At 44.5% G+C, this 17,814-nt stretch overlaps 1 protein-coding gene across 7 annotated transcripts in view; it reads left to right on the top strand.

The window, feature by feature from the left end:
• Nucleotides 1–3,069: 3,069 nt before the first annotated feature.
• The window catches only part of ZCCHC2 (zinc finger CCHC-type containing 2), a 56,858-nt gene continuing 42,113 nt past the window's right edge, over nucleotides 3,070–17,814 (top strand). For all 7 annotated transcript variants that reach the window (XR_010836762.1, XR_010836763.1, XR_010836761.1 and 4 more), the window contains exons 1-2: nucleotides 3,070–4,413; nucleotides 16,758–16,869. Coding sequence is in view for 1 of the 7 variants with exons in the window: in XM_059041407.2 (XP_058897390.1) it covers nucleotides 3,493–4,413; nucleotides 16,758–16,869 (1,033 nt within the window). In the remaining 6 variants the exon portion in view is untranslated. The remainder of the gene's footprint in view (nucleotides 4,414–16,757; nucleotides 16,870–17,814) is intronic.

Here is a 17,814-nt window from a genome sequence, read left to right as displayed (position 1 = left end):
AGACCAGCTTTTTAACTGTAATCTCTAAAGACAATTTAATATTTAATCTCTTAAAATAAATATGATGTAACAAAAGGAAAATATGTGACCTAACTAAACAAAGAATTGTTTTTGAGGTACATTAAACCCATGACAACTTAAGTGATCAAAACTATAGATTGTAAGTACAATGACACTGGACACATGTTGGGTGCTTCCCCAGCATCCATGTTTCCCTTCTTTCCAAAAGCCCTGGATTTCTTTTGGGGGATCCACACAGTTCTGAAGAAGCTGCCTCCACTTCTCTGGCTCCAGGATTGATCAGGAACAGGCATGTAACCGAAGCCAATTCAGTTAGAATAAAACCTCAGGACTAGCCTGGCAAGGTTGGGACGCCAATGTTTTCTCTTCCCTGTTAGAGGTGAAAAGGGTTCAGGTGATCCCAGGAGCTGTTAGCAGTTACTTTTGGTCCCTGGAGCATTATTCATTCATTGTTTATTTAACAAATACTTAGTAACAACTACTGTGTTCCAGATATGAAAATATAAAAGTGAATAAAACATGGTCGTCGATGTTAAGATGAAACAGGGAGGTATAATGGGGGAGGGGGCAGATAGGTCAACATTCACAAAGACTAAGAGAACAAATTCTTGATACGGATCAGGTTAGCTGTTGCAGGATATCATCTGAGGTAGACGTGGCTGTATCTAGGCATCCTTTATATGGAGTAGATGTCATTACAGTCTGCCTTGAACCATCCAATTGATTGTGGTTTCAGTGAAATTTCTTGCAGTAACCCAATTGCAAAAGGGTTACAAAGTCTCCTCAATCTTCAACCACTGGCTGGTTCTTAATCCAAAGTATAATCTTAACTTGAAACCAGTCTTCTGGGTACACCATCTTTCATTGTAAAAGAGGCAAGTAAAACAAAGTATATTGAATATGCACAAATATCATCTAGGGACAAGATACAATAGCACTTTGTGTCCTTAAAGATGTCTTTTACAGGATATATTCCTCTGAAAGATCTGGATACAAACACACACCCACCATTACCACAGCAGTACTATTTGGCCCATCTGAATGATTACATTAGTCTTAACTGAAGGTGTTCTCTCTCTCTCTCTCTCTCTCTCTCTCTCTCTCTCTCTCTCTCTCTCTCACTTACGGTGGGGTGGAAAAAAACAGAGGCCTGGTCTAATGAGTAGCGGTATGCAGAGGGATCTCTGAAACCATGTACTGGGGCATAAATAGCAAATTATCCAGCTGATGGATGATGACCAGAATCATTAAATCACTGTGTGTCATGTATGTGTAGGAGCTTTGATCACTGCATTTTCTAATATGGACGAAAGATAGAAGGACAAAAGTAATCATCATTGATTACAAATCTGAATTCAGACCCAAATTTTATGGATCAAGTATCGTGGGGAGTTCATACCAAATGGCTTCTTGTTGCCAAGGAAGAGGTGAAGCCCATATGCCTGGATCACCTGGATCCTCATCTAGACTGGGTGACTCACTGTGGACCTGTGAGTATCTAGCAAGATTATTATTGGTTGACTACAGTATTTCACCCTAAGCTTCAGAAATGTGGGAACAGATGAGATAGGATAGAAGATTCCAGGGCAGGTGAGGTTGACAGCAAAAAGGGGCAAGGACTGTAATAATAAAAGTCCTTGTAAAGTTTTCTCCTGATTGTAATGATTTCTGCATCACAACAAAAGAACACAAGGAAATAGCAAATTACAGGAAAGAATGGCTTTCATATATTTTACTAATCTCAATTGTGTTGAAAACAATTGTCTCCCTATTTTATCACTGAAACTGATTTAGGCTTTAGTTCAGCCTTTTACTGAATTATAAATTAGCTACTTAGGGCATAAAGCTGTGGGGTAAAGAGGGCTCAGCATATGCTCTCCCAACAGATGTCCAAATACTTTCAGAACGACTTTCGTAAACAGTGATTCTTTTTTTTACATACTGCCACAATATAGCTATAATAGGACTTCCTAATTTAAAACATTAAGGATTTTTTTTAAAAACCCGCCTTTTTAAAGTTAACCCTCAAAAGATCCAGTGGGACCTTAAAAACTTAGGTTCCATTGTTTTTTAAAAAGCAACAAACAGAGAGAGACATTGTGGAGGTCTTTAAACCTTAAAAATAACAAAATTAAAAAAAAAAAAAGTTGAAAGCCCGTCAGGTCACAGGGAATTTGCACCGGCATGGGAATTCAAAATGTTAGCATTAGGCACAGAAACGTTTTGTAGCAAATAAAATAATCCCCCAAAGATGGGGGCTTTGGGGGGCTTTTGCTAACTGTCGTGGAAATAATTTCCAAAGCGTTACAGACCAAAGGCAACTGTTAGGCCAGGGGCGTCCACACCAGCGCATCCCGCCTCGGCCCAGAGGCCGTGGAACTCCCGCGGGTCGGGTCGCCCCTGCGCCCCCGGCGTCGCCCCGTGCCGCCCGCGCCCCGGGGTGAGCGCCCGCCCGGAATCGAGGTGTCCAGGCCCCCCAACCCACAGCCCAGCTTCCCCACCCTGTTCCCCGATCCGCAATCCGGAGAGTCGACACAGAGATCCCGGCAAAGCTGCAGTGGGAACTGTCCTGTCGCTGGCTTCCAGACAGTCGGCTGGGCTTGTGGACCGAAGAAGTGCGGGTTAGCGCGCTCCCTCCGGAGGAAGCCCGGTTCCTGGGACGCGTACCACGCGGCCGCGACGGGAGCCCGGCGGCGCTCTGGGGCGGCGGCCCCCACGAGGAGGTAGGGCAGAGTCGGTAGTCACAAGCCGTGCTCGGGCCCTTGGAAAAGGTGCAATTCCCCACTTCCCTCCTCACACGTGGGCCTTGCACCCTCCTCGCCGCGCTCCTGCCCATCTAGCCGCCACCCACGGTCCCACAGCGTCCTCCCCACAACCCGCGGGAAACCACCAGACATTAGGACCGCGTGGAAGCCGTCCAGAGGGAAGGCGCCTAGAGGGCAGTTGGGCGTGGCTTCTTGGAGAGAGGCGGGCCCCGGGGGCGGGGAGATCTACGCAACCATTGGTTCTGGCTGCTGATTGGCTAAAGTGCCTGAGTGGAGCCCGCAAGCGTCTCCGCCCTGACCAGCCGCTCCTCCTCTTTTCCCAGCCGCTCGGTCCGCACCGGTTCGCGAGGCGACCGCTCAGGTACCGCCGCCACAGCCCAGTGCGGACGACGCGAGTGGGAGGCGGAAGGAGGACACGCTCGCTCGCTTGCTCGCTCCCACCCGCACCCGGGATCCTAGAGCCGGCGCGGAGCCCAGGGGGAGGAGCCACTGCGGGCACGCCCCGCCTCCGGCCCGGGAAGACTACGCCAGCGACCCCGCCGGCTGGCCACCGCCCCCCTCGCCGGCCGAGACCCGCCTCCGGCCCTCCCTAGGCGGCATGGAGGGGCCCAGCTCCTGACGGCAGCGCCGCCGCCTCGGCCCCCGCCCCTTCTCCTGGCCCCTCCCTCCCGCCCCCGCTCGCATGTCCGTGCCGCCTTAGCCGAGGATGCTGAGGATGAAGCTGCCGCTGAAGCCTACGCACCCCGCGGAGCCGCCGCCCGAGGCGGAGGAGCCCGAGGCTGACGCGCGGCCAGGCGCGAAGGCGCCGCCGCGCCGCCGCCGCGACTGCCGCCCCCCGCCGCCGCCGCCGCTCTCGGGCCCGCCGCGGGGGCCCCCGCCGCCACCCGGGGGGCTCGGGCAGCCTGTTGCTGGCGGGTCGGCGGCGGGGGCGGGCATGTCGAGCGGCGGCGGCGGGCCCACGGCGGCGCTGCGCGAGCAGGAGCGGGTGTATGAGTGGTTCGGACTGGTGCTGGGCTCGGCGCAGCGCCTGGAGTTCATGTGCGGACTGCTGGACCTGTGCAACCCGCTGGAGCTGCGCTTCCTCGGCTCGTGCCTGGAGGACCTGGCGCGCAAGGACTACCACTACCTGCGCGACTCGGAGGCCAAGGCCAACGGTCTCTCGGACCCGGGGCCGCTGGCCGACTTCCGAGAGCCCGCCGTGCGCTCGCGCCTCATCGTCTACCTGGCGCTGCTGGGTTCCGAGAACCGTGAGGCCGCCGGCCGCCTGCACCGCCTCCTACCCCAGGTGGACTCGGTGCTTAAGAGCCTGCGCGCAGCCCGGGGCGACGGCTCGCGGGGCGGCGCGGAGGACGAGCCCGGGGAGGATTGCGACAACGAGGAGGACGCCGAGAAGGACGGCTCCGGCCCGGAAGGCGGCGGCGCCGAGCCCCAGCCCGGCGGCGGGCTGGGCTTCAGGGCCCAGGAGGAACTGCTGTTGCTCTTCACCATGGCCTCGCTGCACCCGGCGTTCTCCTTCCACCAGCGGGTCACCCTGAGGGAGCACCTGGAGAGGCTCCGCGCCGCGCTCCGCGGGAGCCCCGAAGACGGGGAGGCGGAGCCGTGCAACTTTGCCGGCCCCAGGGCCCAGGTAAGGCGCGCCAGCCTCCTTGCGCTCGCGGGGCGGTCACTGCCCCGGCGGCCTCCCCCACCTGCCTTTCGGACGCCCTTTGGCCGAGCCTCACCCCGGCGCAGGTGGCTCGGCATCCCCAGCCCAGGCTCCCAGCCCCAGAGCACTAATCTGCGTTTTGCTGGGCCGCTCAGTTGCACGCCCCACCCCCGCCCCTACACACACGGGTACTCGCCATAACAGAATGCTCTAGAAGTCTCTTCCGTGCCGAAGTTGCCACGGAAAACATGGAGGTCTCAGCCCCGTCCCCCTCTCGGATGAAGGGTCTCGGGACCTTTCTGGCTTTGAGCATCTCGACGTGCTGGGAAAGGCGAAGCGCTAGGGGAGCCTGTGTGTTGGCCGCAGTCAGCCCTGGGCTGAGCTTTCCCTTTCCTGCCGCCTGGCGCTCTGGGTCACACGTTTTAGAGCTCTGCCTTGCCCCTCGGTGAGGCGTCCTAAAGGTGCGCTCCCGGCGTGTGGCCCTGTCTTTGAGACAGACAGAGGGGCTCTTTTTGCTTAGTGTATACCTGAGTTAAAGGGAGTCGTAGGGTCTTTTGGCTCCTACTCAGAGAACTTGATGTTCCCAGAAAAACGTCAGATGTGGAGACCCGCGAAATGACTCAAATTAGATAAGTCGTAGCGCTGGTTGTCTGGGTAAAGAAACCCCTCCTGGGGTGGTTGGTTATGCCCTTTGCCTCTGGCGTGTTCTGGTTTCTAACGGGTTTGAGTCGTGCTTACACATTTGAGTACGGGGATGTTTGTTGGTCCTTTACTGAGGCATAAGTGTTTTCTAAAAAGTTATTAAACGCCAACGTGTAGAAGTCGAGAATTAAGATAAGTCATTTGTCGCAAACATTAAAGAAAATAATTTTATTTGGCCACGAAAGCAATTTAATAATAATCTAGGCCCAATAATAAAGTCCTTGAGTGTCAAAATTTTATGGAGTAGTAGCTTTTATTTAGAGTAAAACCCGTACAGTAAGTTTATTTTCGTGGTTCACAACTATTTAAAAAGTATTTATTTGGATGCCATGTTTTTCAACTTCGGTGATCTCCAGGATGATACATTGGAAAGTGGGAGTTTTTTCACTCCTTGCTTGAAAGTTAATTCAACTTATATATCTGCTGTCGTTCAATACCTTGGAATTTAAACTGGACTTTGTATTTCTCTAATGGTTGTGTGGACTCAGCACCCATAGAGTCAAAGGAATTTGGGGGCTGGAAGGGATTTAGGGATTATCTAGGCTGAACCCCTCCTTTTTAAAACGAGGCTTCTGTGAAGCGATTAACTCACGTTTTAGGACATACTTTATCAAACTCAGATGTAGTAACGCTAGTATCCAGAATTTTCTTGGTGAGCTTGAAATATTATCTTCCAATGTCTATTTACTACTAGCATGCAACTGTGTATACTGATGCTATAAGCCACTCTTCTGCCTACTCACTAAAATAATTCCAAAAAAATCCTGTGCCCGTCATTAAATTTAGAGAAGCAAGTCTGAACTCAGAAGCAGTACTTACATATCTTAAAAAATTTTTTTCTTGTAATAGTATATATTGTAAAGATAACCTTAGAGTGTAGATATAATCAGAATGTCCCACAGTGGAGCAGTTTGTTATTCCATTCGTATCATGCCAACAAGGGTAACCGATTTCTGGTTTTAAATGCTGAGACTTTTTTTTTTTTTTTTTTTTTTGCCTTTAAAATTTGCTTATAATGTGTTGGAAGGTGACTAGACAAGGAGAAGCACGAAAACCACAGTAATGAAATTTTTATCTTGACTGCAGTGTGTGGCCTTTTCTGGCAACCAGTGAGTGCTGGGAAGAGTGGACAGGGTGAGGCTGGGCATCCTGCCATTAATTTCAGTACATCATTACTTCTCAGGCTGTGCCTTGTGCTGTGGCCATCAGTAGAAGTGGGAGAGTAAATAATAGGGGATACACACACTACAGGTGACACTGAAAGCTATTTCTAGACGTTGGTGTTGTGATGAACTTTTCTTCTCCAGTAGTTGTTTAAGAGAAACAAGTCACTTACGTCTCACTAAATTGTTACTGCCCCACACTTTCTGCTTGTTGGCGTGGACTCGGAGGCCCTCAGCTGTGGCTTGTTCTGGCCTTGAAGACATTTCCGTGGATCTTATTGCTCCCAGACTCTCTCTCTAGAGGCGGCAGATGGGGGTGGATTGATATCAATCCCTGTTCACTGCAGTCCAACCCAGCTGTTCCGCGGCCTTGCGCCGTCGATGCACTCGGGGGAGGGAGGGCCCACCTCCGAGTCTGCAGGGAGGTGCCCGAGGGCCGCGCGGTCACGCGCCGCCGCGGACCGGCGGACGGCGACTGGGGGCCGGTCCTGCGGGGCTCCTCCCCTCGCCCGCCCTGCAAGATGGCGGCCGCGCGCCTCCCACGTGACTGGCGCTGGCCCCGCCCCCGAGGGAGCGGTTTGAGGACGGGCCGCGCTTCCAAGGGGGTGTCCCTTAGGCCTTCGCTGGGCGAGGCGGAGACGCAGGGTCGAGCGAAGAACCCGGTGGATTGCATGGTGCACTCTGGGAATGGCAAAGGGGAGTTCTTGTGGCAGCCTTTTTTGGCCCCGGAAGTAACCTTTCAGACCCATACTTGTAACTTCTTCATTGCTTAGGAATAATTCTGTTTCTTCACTAGTGTCTTAAGCATCACCTATATTAAATGGATGAAGCAGAAATAATTGTTTTTTAATTTTCTGTTAGAGTAAGGGTATACTAGCCATGACTTTTATGGGAAGTTTTAGGTTGGTTTGGCTGCAGCAAAGAATACAAACAGTTCACTTAATAAATGCCTTTTGGGAGAGGCTTTTAGAAGATCACAGTTAAGCAATGATTATTTTAGTAGCAAATGGGAGCTGTTGTGTATCCTCCTCCAGTTACTTACATTTTTCTCTGCAGTGGTTTTCTCAGGTAAGGAGAACTCAGGAAAAATCTCACTTATACTGTAAGTTAATATACCATTAATTTTTCTGCAAATTAATTAATGTAATATGTATCGTTTGTTTTTTTTTAAATTACCTTTTGTGGGGTTTTTTATAGGGTAGGGGACAGGAAATGTGTTGTAGAGGCTATCAAAGCCTTGAAGAGTAATAGCCATGTTTAGTAGAGCACTAGACTTGGAGGCTTAAATTCCAGCTGTGCCACTTACTTTGTAATATTAACCAGGCCACTTAAATCCGTGAGCCTCACTCTGATCTGTAAAATGGGAATAATAACTTATTTTTAAGGTTGTGGTGATTGAATTAAGGAGATATGATGCAAAATAATTCACATTGTCTTGAGCACAAATTCTTTGAGAATGACGTTCAGTGCGTTTTCTTTTCCACTAAGATGCAGCCATCCAGATTGTTACATCAGTTGTTTTCAGGAGTAGGTTTTCTTTTTCTTTTCTTTTTTTTTTAACCTAATAGAAGTCTATACATAGTAGTTAGTATTTTCTGTATTCTCTATTACCATACCTCTAAATTGATTGGTGTTCAGGAAGGATAATTAATTAAGCTGGTGTATGAGACACATTTGGGGAAGTTTTGTTAATTCTTACATTGTAAAGATCTGGTATGCTACAGATAAGCCCAAAGGAAGCATTTCTCTGGGTCACATATCATTAAAATATGTATTTTCCCCATATTGGATTTGGGGATGGGAATAGAGAAAATACGTATTTTGAATTTGGGTTATCATGAACTCCCGTGCAACCATAATCTACTTAAATCTTTTTCACATTTAGTTAGGATGATGTAAAGCTATTTTGCAGTTTTGTTAAGTTTTGTAATTTTTCATTTATTTCAGAGTACAGCGTGGAATCCATGGATAATTAAACATTTTTATGCCTTTTTTATAGAAGCTGTTAAATTGGCTGATGTTTAAGCATATTTAATATTTTTGTTCTTCTTGAGAAATATTAAGCTTATATATATATATATTTTTTAAGAAAAGCAAAAAAGCCTGAACTACCCTCAAAGCAGACTGAGCTTCACTTTTATCAACCGTGTTTTCCATTATGGAGGACTGTGTTGTCACAGCGCTCCTGCTCCTTTTCTTCACAGAGAGCGCTTTGTTACACAAGCCGCCTTCATCCAGGCTGTGTAAACAGTCACTCCAGAAGGGAAGTGCCTAATCGGGTGTTTATGTTACAGGTGGCAGAGCTGCTGGGTGCTCGGTAGTCCATTTCCTTCTTTTCTTCCCATGCTCCAGGGAGCATTTGGCTTTAATGCCCTTCTCAATGTCTTAGTTCATTAGGCTTGTTTAATGCTCATTCAAGGAATAATTTGAGATCAGGTTTAGGTTTTGAAGAGGTCATTTTTGCAAGTTATTTGGTCTTTCAAGTTTCAGGCTGCCTAGTATTGAATAGGGATCTCATCACCATTTATTGCATGTAACTGCTGTGAAGATGAACGTGATAAACGTACATGAAAATGCTTGGTAAACACGAGTGAGATAGGTCAAACCATCTGTCTATTGATGGTTCCAAGAGCGGATAGCACAATTTTGTTGCAGTGGATGAACAGAAATACAGAAGCCTGAAGAGATGATAGGGGTTGGGTTGCAGAGGGCCTTGAATGTCAGATGAAAGAAACTGGTTGCAGTGGGAACAGGTGGAAATTTGTGTGTCTCCCTGAAATTTTCACTGTCACTTTAAATTCATAGGTATGAAAAGAATGTATCATTGATTTGTTAAAAAAAAAAAAAGATCTTCCAGACTCATCCAGTTTTCTCAGTGGTACCATTAAATTCCTAGTCACCCTGATTTTCTTGATCATCTTAATCCTCTCCACCCCTCATTTGCTGAATCCACCCTTTTCTCATCCTTGCTGACACCATTCTGTTTTGGGACTCTTACCTCTGATTCCCTTGCTTTCAGCCTTCCCACTTCTTACCTGTTGGATACCACTGCCAGATACATCTTCCTAAAGCAGTATTTAATCACATCACTTTTTGTTACAGTGACTGATGGAACGTGGTCTCCGATAGGTCTTTGGATTCAAAATCTTTCTTCTGCTCCTTCCTCTCACGTCTGTTCTTTTATTCAAGGCTGACTTATGCCATCACTTTTTGCATGTTGTTCTCTGGAATTGTCCGTATGGTAATCTTCTCCTAAGAGTCTTTGCTGCCTCTGCATTCCAGTAGCGTGTATATTCTGTTACAACTTTGGTACGTATCCTATGATTCTTTTTTTCTTTTACTTTGAATTATTTTTAACTTAAAATCCAGGAGAGAAGGTCAATTTTATAAGTTCCCCAAAGACTCAGGCATCACGTCTCATTTTTTTGTCAACATTGCATATATTTTAAGTGTTCAGTCAGAATTTCCTGTGCTTAGGATATTTCAAATATAACTCTGAAAAATACCATTATCATTAATTGCTGTAAGACAAAGTGCATCCAGAAGTGATTTTTTTGCGGGGGTGTGTGTGTGGTGAATTATCAGCTACTTTATGGTTACTTGCAGCCATGTAGTGTAGGCACAGTTGTTTTGGAAATAACAGAAGGAATTGTTCCTTTAGGTAGAAAGCATGGAACAGTGTAGATTTGAACTGAAGCTTCAATGAGTGAATGCTGAATAGTTGTGCTTATTAATTATTCTTTCAAAATCAGGTCGTGTGTTATGTACACCACTCCCTAAGTTAACTAAGCTTTTGTGTATAGGGGTGCATATTGGTGCAGACCTATGGGTGATGCTTTGATAGGAAGGAAAAAGTCACAACTTACAAACTGTGATTGTTTGGGTAGTTGTAGTTAACTGTCGCCCAGTGTTGATCTCTGATCCGTGATTTGCTTGCGGGGTGGTGGGAGCCAGCTGTGGAACTGAGATAGTACCTTGCTTATGATCTGAAAGTTAAAAACTTCGGTCACTCAAGTGAGCAGTCTGTAATCTAAGAATTGTGGGGTTGTTATGTTTCTTGTTAGGAACGTTTAAATTGGGAGAGTTAAGAAGCATAATGTTCCCTTAGTATAATTGATTTTTGTTTGGGGTATCAAATGCTTGAAATTCTCTAGTGGTCCTGGAAGGAACAGCATGGTCGTGTGTCAGCCCCAGTGCTGTGGTGTTTGGAGAAGACTTCCTCAGGAAAGAGGTCAAACACTTACAGAGAGGGTGATGTTGAGTGGCTTTGTTAGTTTGGGGAAGGTGCCTATTCTCCCAGTTGGTATTAAACATAAGTCCTAATGCAGTGTTTCCCAACAGTAATAATTACCGACCTATAAGTCACTTTCTGTCAAGGATGCTTCATAAGCTTCATAAGCTACAATTTCCACAGGGTCCCAGGAACATTTCTCCACTGGGAGTGAAGGCTGTGCTTCAGCTAGAAGTCCCTGCAGTGCCATTTGGTGGTCAGGCTCCTGAGCCCAGGCTCACCTCCTACCAAGATCCTTTGGTGTCTCCTGTGGGGTGGGGCTGTGTAGGAGAGGGCAGTTCAGTCCTATACGGGCTAGGGAGGAGAGACACATCCCCGCTAGATCCTTTTGTACCCATGCTCATGGGTGCGTTCTTTTCAACTCACCCAAGAAACATTCTGGCAAAGTGGGGATTTAAAGATCTGGGGGCTGCTAGCCCAGGGATGTAGCAGTTCGTGTTCAGCCTCCTAATTCCAGGGTAAAAGAAGACATCTTTCCCCTTCTGTGGTAGGAGAGCAGAAGGTTGGTAAAGGAAACAGACGCTGATGTTAAAGATGGGGGCACCCCAGCTTTGGTCTAGGCCAGAAGCCATTACCACTACTCCTTGCCTTCTATACCTTCGTAGCTTTGTGGTCCAATACAGTTTACATTTTTTCACCAGTCCACCTATCAACTACAGATGGCGCTGTTGAGGTTCAAAGAGCAGAAACAAACGGAGTTTCATAAACATCACATCCAGGCTGGTTCTCTGGTAAAAACTGCTGCCCTCACTTCTTTCATTCTCTACCACCTCGTCCCCAGTAGGCTTTTGTATCAGTGTTCTTCTGCTAGATCTTCCCTAATTGTGCATCCTACAAGTTCAGTTCTCTAGAAAAGGCGATGGCATCGACAATTTTAATGTTTTTTATCTGTAATAAATTCAGAGTTCCCCAGAATACGTAGAAAGTTACAGTGAATCAAGTTTCCTACTCCCATCTTTGTTTGATGCACCCAGTTCCAGGCCACTCCTACTCTACACAGGTAGCCGCTGTCAGTTCAGAGATGTCATGTTAGGAAGAACTTAACAGAGCCATGTCTGGTCTGTGGGCTGTGATGGCAAAGTGTATACACGATTCAGTACATAGTTTAGCACTTCCTCCCACATTCAATAACTAGAGCATGCTTACCCATGCTTTAACATAGTGAATTCTACCACACTCGTCTTGCTGAATCACCTTATTCTCACATTTCTAGTTAAACAGTAAATTACATAGGAAGTGAGTCCATGATCATAGCAGAAATCCATGGCATACTGTTTCTAAGCTGCTGACTCATTTCTCCCTCCTTTCTGCACTGTTGGGTCAGTTTTGTTCTTTGCGGCATAACTTTAATACATTTACCATCCATGTTTCTTCTCACACCAGAACTTGCCTTTTATCAGATGCTGTAGATTGATTCAAGGCATTTCTTTGGGTTGGGTTATACTGTTTCATTGAGTAAAGATGAGACAAATATCTGCTTTTCTACCACATCCTCTCAATTAAAGAGACAGACAATAAGTCTTAAATTCGCCTCAGCTTCTTCCCTCTTCTAATACCAAAATAGATGAAATTTGACATCTCAGTAATGTTTCTAATAATGAATCATTTTCTGACATTCAAAGGAAGACTTTCTATGAATCTTGCTTAAATAATAGCATATGCTTTAGGTACAACCCTGGTTATTTAAGAAGAGAATCTAAAACCTAGAACTGTAACAGATTACCCCAAAACTTAGTGGCTTAAAGCAACAGCCATTTTATTATTATTTCTCATAATTCTGTGGCCCAGGAATTTAGACAGGTAACTAACAGCAGGGGCAACTTGTGTCTACTCCAGGATGTCTGGGGACTGGGGGCATCTCTCCCCCTCTCCTCTCTCTGCATGGTCTCTGGCACAGCGGCCTCAGGGGAATTGCACTCCTCACAGGCTGGCTCAGGACTCCAAGAACAAGTGTTCCCAGAGGCCCAGCTACAAGGCTTCGTATGACCTATCTATAGCCATCCTGGAACATCCCTTCCATCCCATCCTACTGGTCAGTCAGGTCTCTAAAGTCAGCCCAGATCCACTGGTTGGGGAAGTAGACCCACCTTTCAGTGGGAGGAGTATCGAAAGTATTTTTGGCTATCTTTCATCTGCCACAAAAACTTAATAAGGTGGTGTTGTTATATATACTAGTGTTAAATTCTAAGTCTGATTTGATGAGTGTAAAAACTTCTGAAGTTAGTGAAAAAAACAAACTAAGAAACTCATTTTCTGCTTTTGTTTCTTTCTTTTTTTTTTTTTTTTTGTGGTACGCGGGCCTCTCACTGTTGTGGCCTCTCCCGTTGCGGAGCACAGGCTCCGGACGCGCAGGCTCAGCAGCCACGGCTCACGGGCCCAGCTGCTCCGCGGCATGTAGGATCTTCCTGGACTGGGGCACGAACCCTTGTCCCCTGCATCAGCAGGGGGATTCTCAACCACTGCGCCATCAGGGAAGCCCTTTTGTTTCTTTCTTAGAAAGAATGTCTTGGTATTTTAAAATGTACAGTCTGCATCAAAGGACTAGAGGGAACGTGTAGAACATTAGTAGATGAGCTAAAATAAACTCTACCTACAGTTTGACCTTTGTTAAAGTAAAATGAGATCAGTGTGATCTTTGTTCTAGTGATGTGTTTTCAGAGAAGAATCTTCTTAGGACTGTCCAGTCACTTGACTATTTCACAAACTTTCTCACATTTAGGAGATCTCAAGTATGTAATTGTGATGGCTCTACATGTATAAAATTAAAATCTGAGCAATCTCTAGAATGAACGAGATACATGATATGACATGTGGATTTGAGCTAACCAGGAGCACGCCATAGGTCAGAAAAAGCTTTACACGCTCAAATGAGTTATAGAAAGGAGAAGGGCACACACATACTAATGCTCTTTTTGTTCCTGTGCATTCTTTTGCTGGCTTAGAATTTTTAAACTTCGTCTTCTTAATCCAAACGAGAAAATTCTCCCACTTTCCACTTGGTTCTGATTCTTTTTGTAAAATGCCAATTCTGGCATGTCATCTATATTGCATTTGCATGGGAATCTGAACTTAGTAGAAAAAGTGGGTATAATTGCTTCCTGTACGATTCCATTGAACCAGTAGTTCTCAGATTTTATGGCACCTTCCTCTACGCAGAGCAAAGCACACGTGACGTGGAGAGGGGAAACGGCAGAACTGACCACCGTTCACGCTGGGACCGATAAACGCCGTGATTCTGATCTCTAGCTCATGAGGCATTAAGTTTTTGTTAAATTAATAAAATTTAAAATGTTATAGGTTCTAAATTTAGTCTAAATGATTTTATAGCATTGGTACATGCTGAGACTTGGTGTTGGGAGGGTGCAGAAAACTTAATTAGTAGATATTTCATGGGTTGACAAACTTCGGTCCTTGGATAGAAACTCAAATACCATTTTTCTGCCTATCTTATTAAACTAGGAGGCTTTTTACTTGGTTGTTAAATTGTGTTCTTTAAAGTAGCTTCAGGCTTTAAAAATGTGATTTTGATTGTGAAGCAAACTACTTTCACACAGTTGCTTCAATATAAAATTTGTGGAGACAACATGATAAAATTATTCTTCTTAATTTTTTATTGTGGTAAAATACAATAACAAAATTTGCTGTTTTAACCTTTTTTGAGCGTACAGTTCAGTGGCAGTAAGTACATTCACACCGTTGTGCAACCATCACCACCATCTGTCTCCAGAACTTTTCTTTTATCCCACACTGAACCTCTGTATCCATTAAGCAGCTACCCCTCGCTCCCCTCTCTCTGAAGCCCCTGGTAGCCACCATTCTACTTTATCCGTGAATTTGACTACTCTATGGTACCCCATATAAGCAGAATCATACAGTATTTGTCTTTTTGTGTCTGGCTTATTTCACTTAGCATAATGCCCTCAAGATTCATCCATGTGTCAATTTTATTCCTTTTTAAGGCTGAGTAATGTTCAGTTGTATATATACCACATTTTGTTTATCTGTTCATCAGTGGACATTTGAATTGTTTCCACCTTTTGGCTATAGTGCATAATGTTGCTGTGAACATTGGAGTACTAATTATCTGCTTGAGCCTCTGCTTTCAGTTCTTTTGGGTATATACCTAGGAGTGGAATTGCTGGATCATATGATAATTTTATTTTTTTGAGGAACTGCTGTACTGTCTTCCACAGTGGCTGCACTGTTTTACACTCTCAGCAGCGATGCACAAGAGCTCCAATTTCTCCACATCTTCACCAGTACTTGTCCGTTTTTTGGATAATAGCCATTCTGATGGGTATGAAGTGGTATCTCATTGTCGTTTTGCTTCGCATTTCCCTAATGAAAACTGTTGTTTCTTTTCTATTTTGCATTCATTTATATTTAAAGGTGTTATTTTTAATTCATGAACTACATATGAACAGTGTGGAAAATACTCTATATGAAATGGTTGACCTATTCAGCTAAACTTCCAATTTACACAAGTATTTGAGAGGATTACAGTGCTTTATTTATATTGATTTTTGAAGTATTTACAGCAATTTTAGGCCAATGTGGTTGTATTACTTTGTAGTAAGTGATTATATGGTTTGGGTTAGGAAATACATGATTTTGTTATTGTTAGAAGAATTCCTGTATCCACTTTTTTTAAATTCAGTAATATTGAAAGTTGGCGAATGCCATTCAAAAGTTGGATGTTGACTTAAGAGGTCGGTGCTCTCCTTCTTAAATCTTTCTGTGTAGACAGGCTTTATTTCCTTGGGTTTCTAGAACAAGACATACTATAAGGCTGAAGCTTTGCTCTCAAGAGTATCTATTATGATGCCTTATTCCTAGAAATAGAGGTGTCAACTGGCAACCCACACTCATTGACAGGCCAGGATGAATGATGAGACTATAGAGCAAGATATATTTTTTTAACATCTTTATTGGAGTGTAATTGCTTTACAATGGCGTGTTAGTTTCTGCTGTATAACAAAGAGAATCAGCTATACATATACATTTATCCCCATTTCTCCTCCCTCTTGCGTCTCCCTCCAACCCTCCCTATCCCACCCCTCTAGGTGCTTTGAGCTGATCTCCCTGTGCTATGCGGCTGTTTCCCACTAGCTATCTGTTTTACATTTGGTAGTGTATATATGTCCATACCACTCTCTCACTTCGTCCCAGCTTACCCTTCCCCCTCCCCGTGTCCTCAAGTCCATTCTCTATGTCTGTGTCTTTAAATTAGGATTCTTGGAAAGTTTAGGGTCTTCTGTTTATTTCATTTCTCTCTACAGTTAAAAAAAATTAATGTATATTATTTATTGCAGATTTGCAAAGTTGTAATTGGTTCCTGTAACTGAGATAATTTTGGTCTGAGTAGTGTTTTGAGATTCTGAACATAAAGGGGAGGATAAGGTGTGAGTTGTGATAAAGAACTGTGATAAAGCTGTTTTAATTTTTAGCTTACCCAGTGGGTTAGAGTAACAATATATACAAGACAATACTTGAATTCTGAGAGCTGTGTGTAAGATTAGCATGCTCTTCATTACTCCAAGTAGCAGTTCTGGGGTGAAACTTACCTCTAGTTCACTAATGGTAGTGATTGGCTGAGCAAATTCAGATTTAGAGCACCCAGTTGCTATTAGATGGTTTAACATTAATAGTAAACTCATTTTCCACACACATTCTTGTTTAGAATTGTGTATTGATGATACCTTTTAAAAAACATTTTCCTAACAAAGCATCTTGTTAGACTGTCACTAAGGACAAGGAATGAATAAAAATTGCCTAATTATATAAAAAATACAAATACCCTTATATCTGGGGAATAGCATAAAGGGTACCATCTTTTTATATGTTTATTCCTTCAATCCTGGTTCACTTTGGTAAAGAATTGACATCATTGGCAGTTCTGAACAGCAGTTTGCAAGGTGTCCCAAGAAACTGGGACCGTAAATAATGGATAGAATATTGCCATTAAATGAAGATAAATATTGATACTTCTTTCCCCACTGCTCTGACACTGTACCTTTCTGCTCTCAATGTGTAATCACCTATATTATCTCTAAAAATTGCTATTAAAATTATTGCTATTAAAAGTAAGACTTTAATTTGGTTTATTTTTGTGGAATTCACTATTCTTAGTCTCTGATACAGATTAACATGTGCCCCTCTTTCTCCTCTAGAATGACTCTGCTCATGGTGATTATATGCAAAGTAATGAGGCCAGTTTAATGGAACAAGCCCCGATACCTCATGATGGACTTACTGTGGCACCTCATAGAACCCAGCGAGAAGGTATGCTGTATTTTTGCTAAACTCTAAAACATCTGTACACGAAAAGATTGCAGAGTGCTATTGACCTTGGTTAACTCACTCCTCTTTCTCCTTTTTGAAGTAGAGAAATCCTACAGGTCCTGGGTTTAGCTCAAATGCCAGCCCTCCCACTTCCTTGTCTCTGTGTGTGTGTCTGGGCTCTGGCTTTGCAGCCCCTGGCCTGTCCCAGCCCACGCTCACTCGGTTCTACCTTGTGGTCCCTTGTCTTAAATCTCATTGCATACTTCTGGAGGACAAAGACCGTAACCTGCTCCCAGAGTGTTAGCATAGTGCTTTATCTATAGGATGTGCTCAGTGTCTACTGAAGAAATTAGTTTTACAGACGTTCACTGCAAGAGAGTGAAGAAATTCCTTACAAGCCCGTTCTTCCTTCAGTAATGCAGTTTTCAGGAGGACTGGGTGGAGGAGGGAAAGGACATTGCCACCTGTAAAGAAATGAGTTCAGATATTCTCTTCTCCTCACATCTGGGGAGTCCGTTAACCTGTATTGAGGGAAATTTGAAATGGCAAATGTAGACTGCCACCTGGGCTGTCTTGGAAGGGTGAAGGATGTCCAGTTAGCATCACACTCAGTTATAACAGCTTTGAATTGATGTCGTTTTGCTTCCTTTTAATTCCAGTAATAATCCTTTTGTGTAATGCATTTTTCTTCATGGAGGAAAAATAGGTGTGAATGTTAAATGTTTAGAAAATGTTTACAGAATTACCACTTCTATTCAAGACTATTAAACTACTCGATCATGAATGAACTGCTTCAGCCGGGCTCAGTGAGCCTACCAGTAACCTAAAGCAGAGTTTGGTTTTGCAGTGAAGGTCCTTTTTTAAAAAAAAGTAAAGATATTTAAAAAAAAACAAAAACAAAAACATAAAGACTACATCAAAAAGGTAACAATTAACTGTAACGTG

The sequence above is a fragment of the Kogia breviceps genome, chromosome 15 (genome assembly GCF_026419965.1).
Source record: "Kogia breviceps isolate mKogBre1 chromosome 15, mKogBre1 haplotype 1, whole genome shotgun sequence".
NCBI classification, from domain to species: Eukaryota; Metazoa; Chordata; class Mammalia; order Artiodactyla; family Physeteridae; genus Kogia; species Kogia breviceps.
Note: the sequence above shows the minus strand (reverse complement) of the source record. Positions and strands in the feature narration are given on the sequence as shown.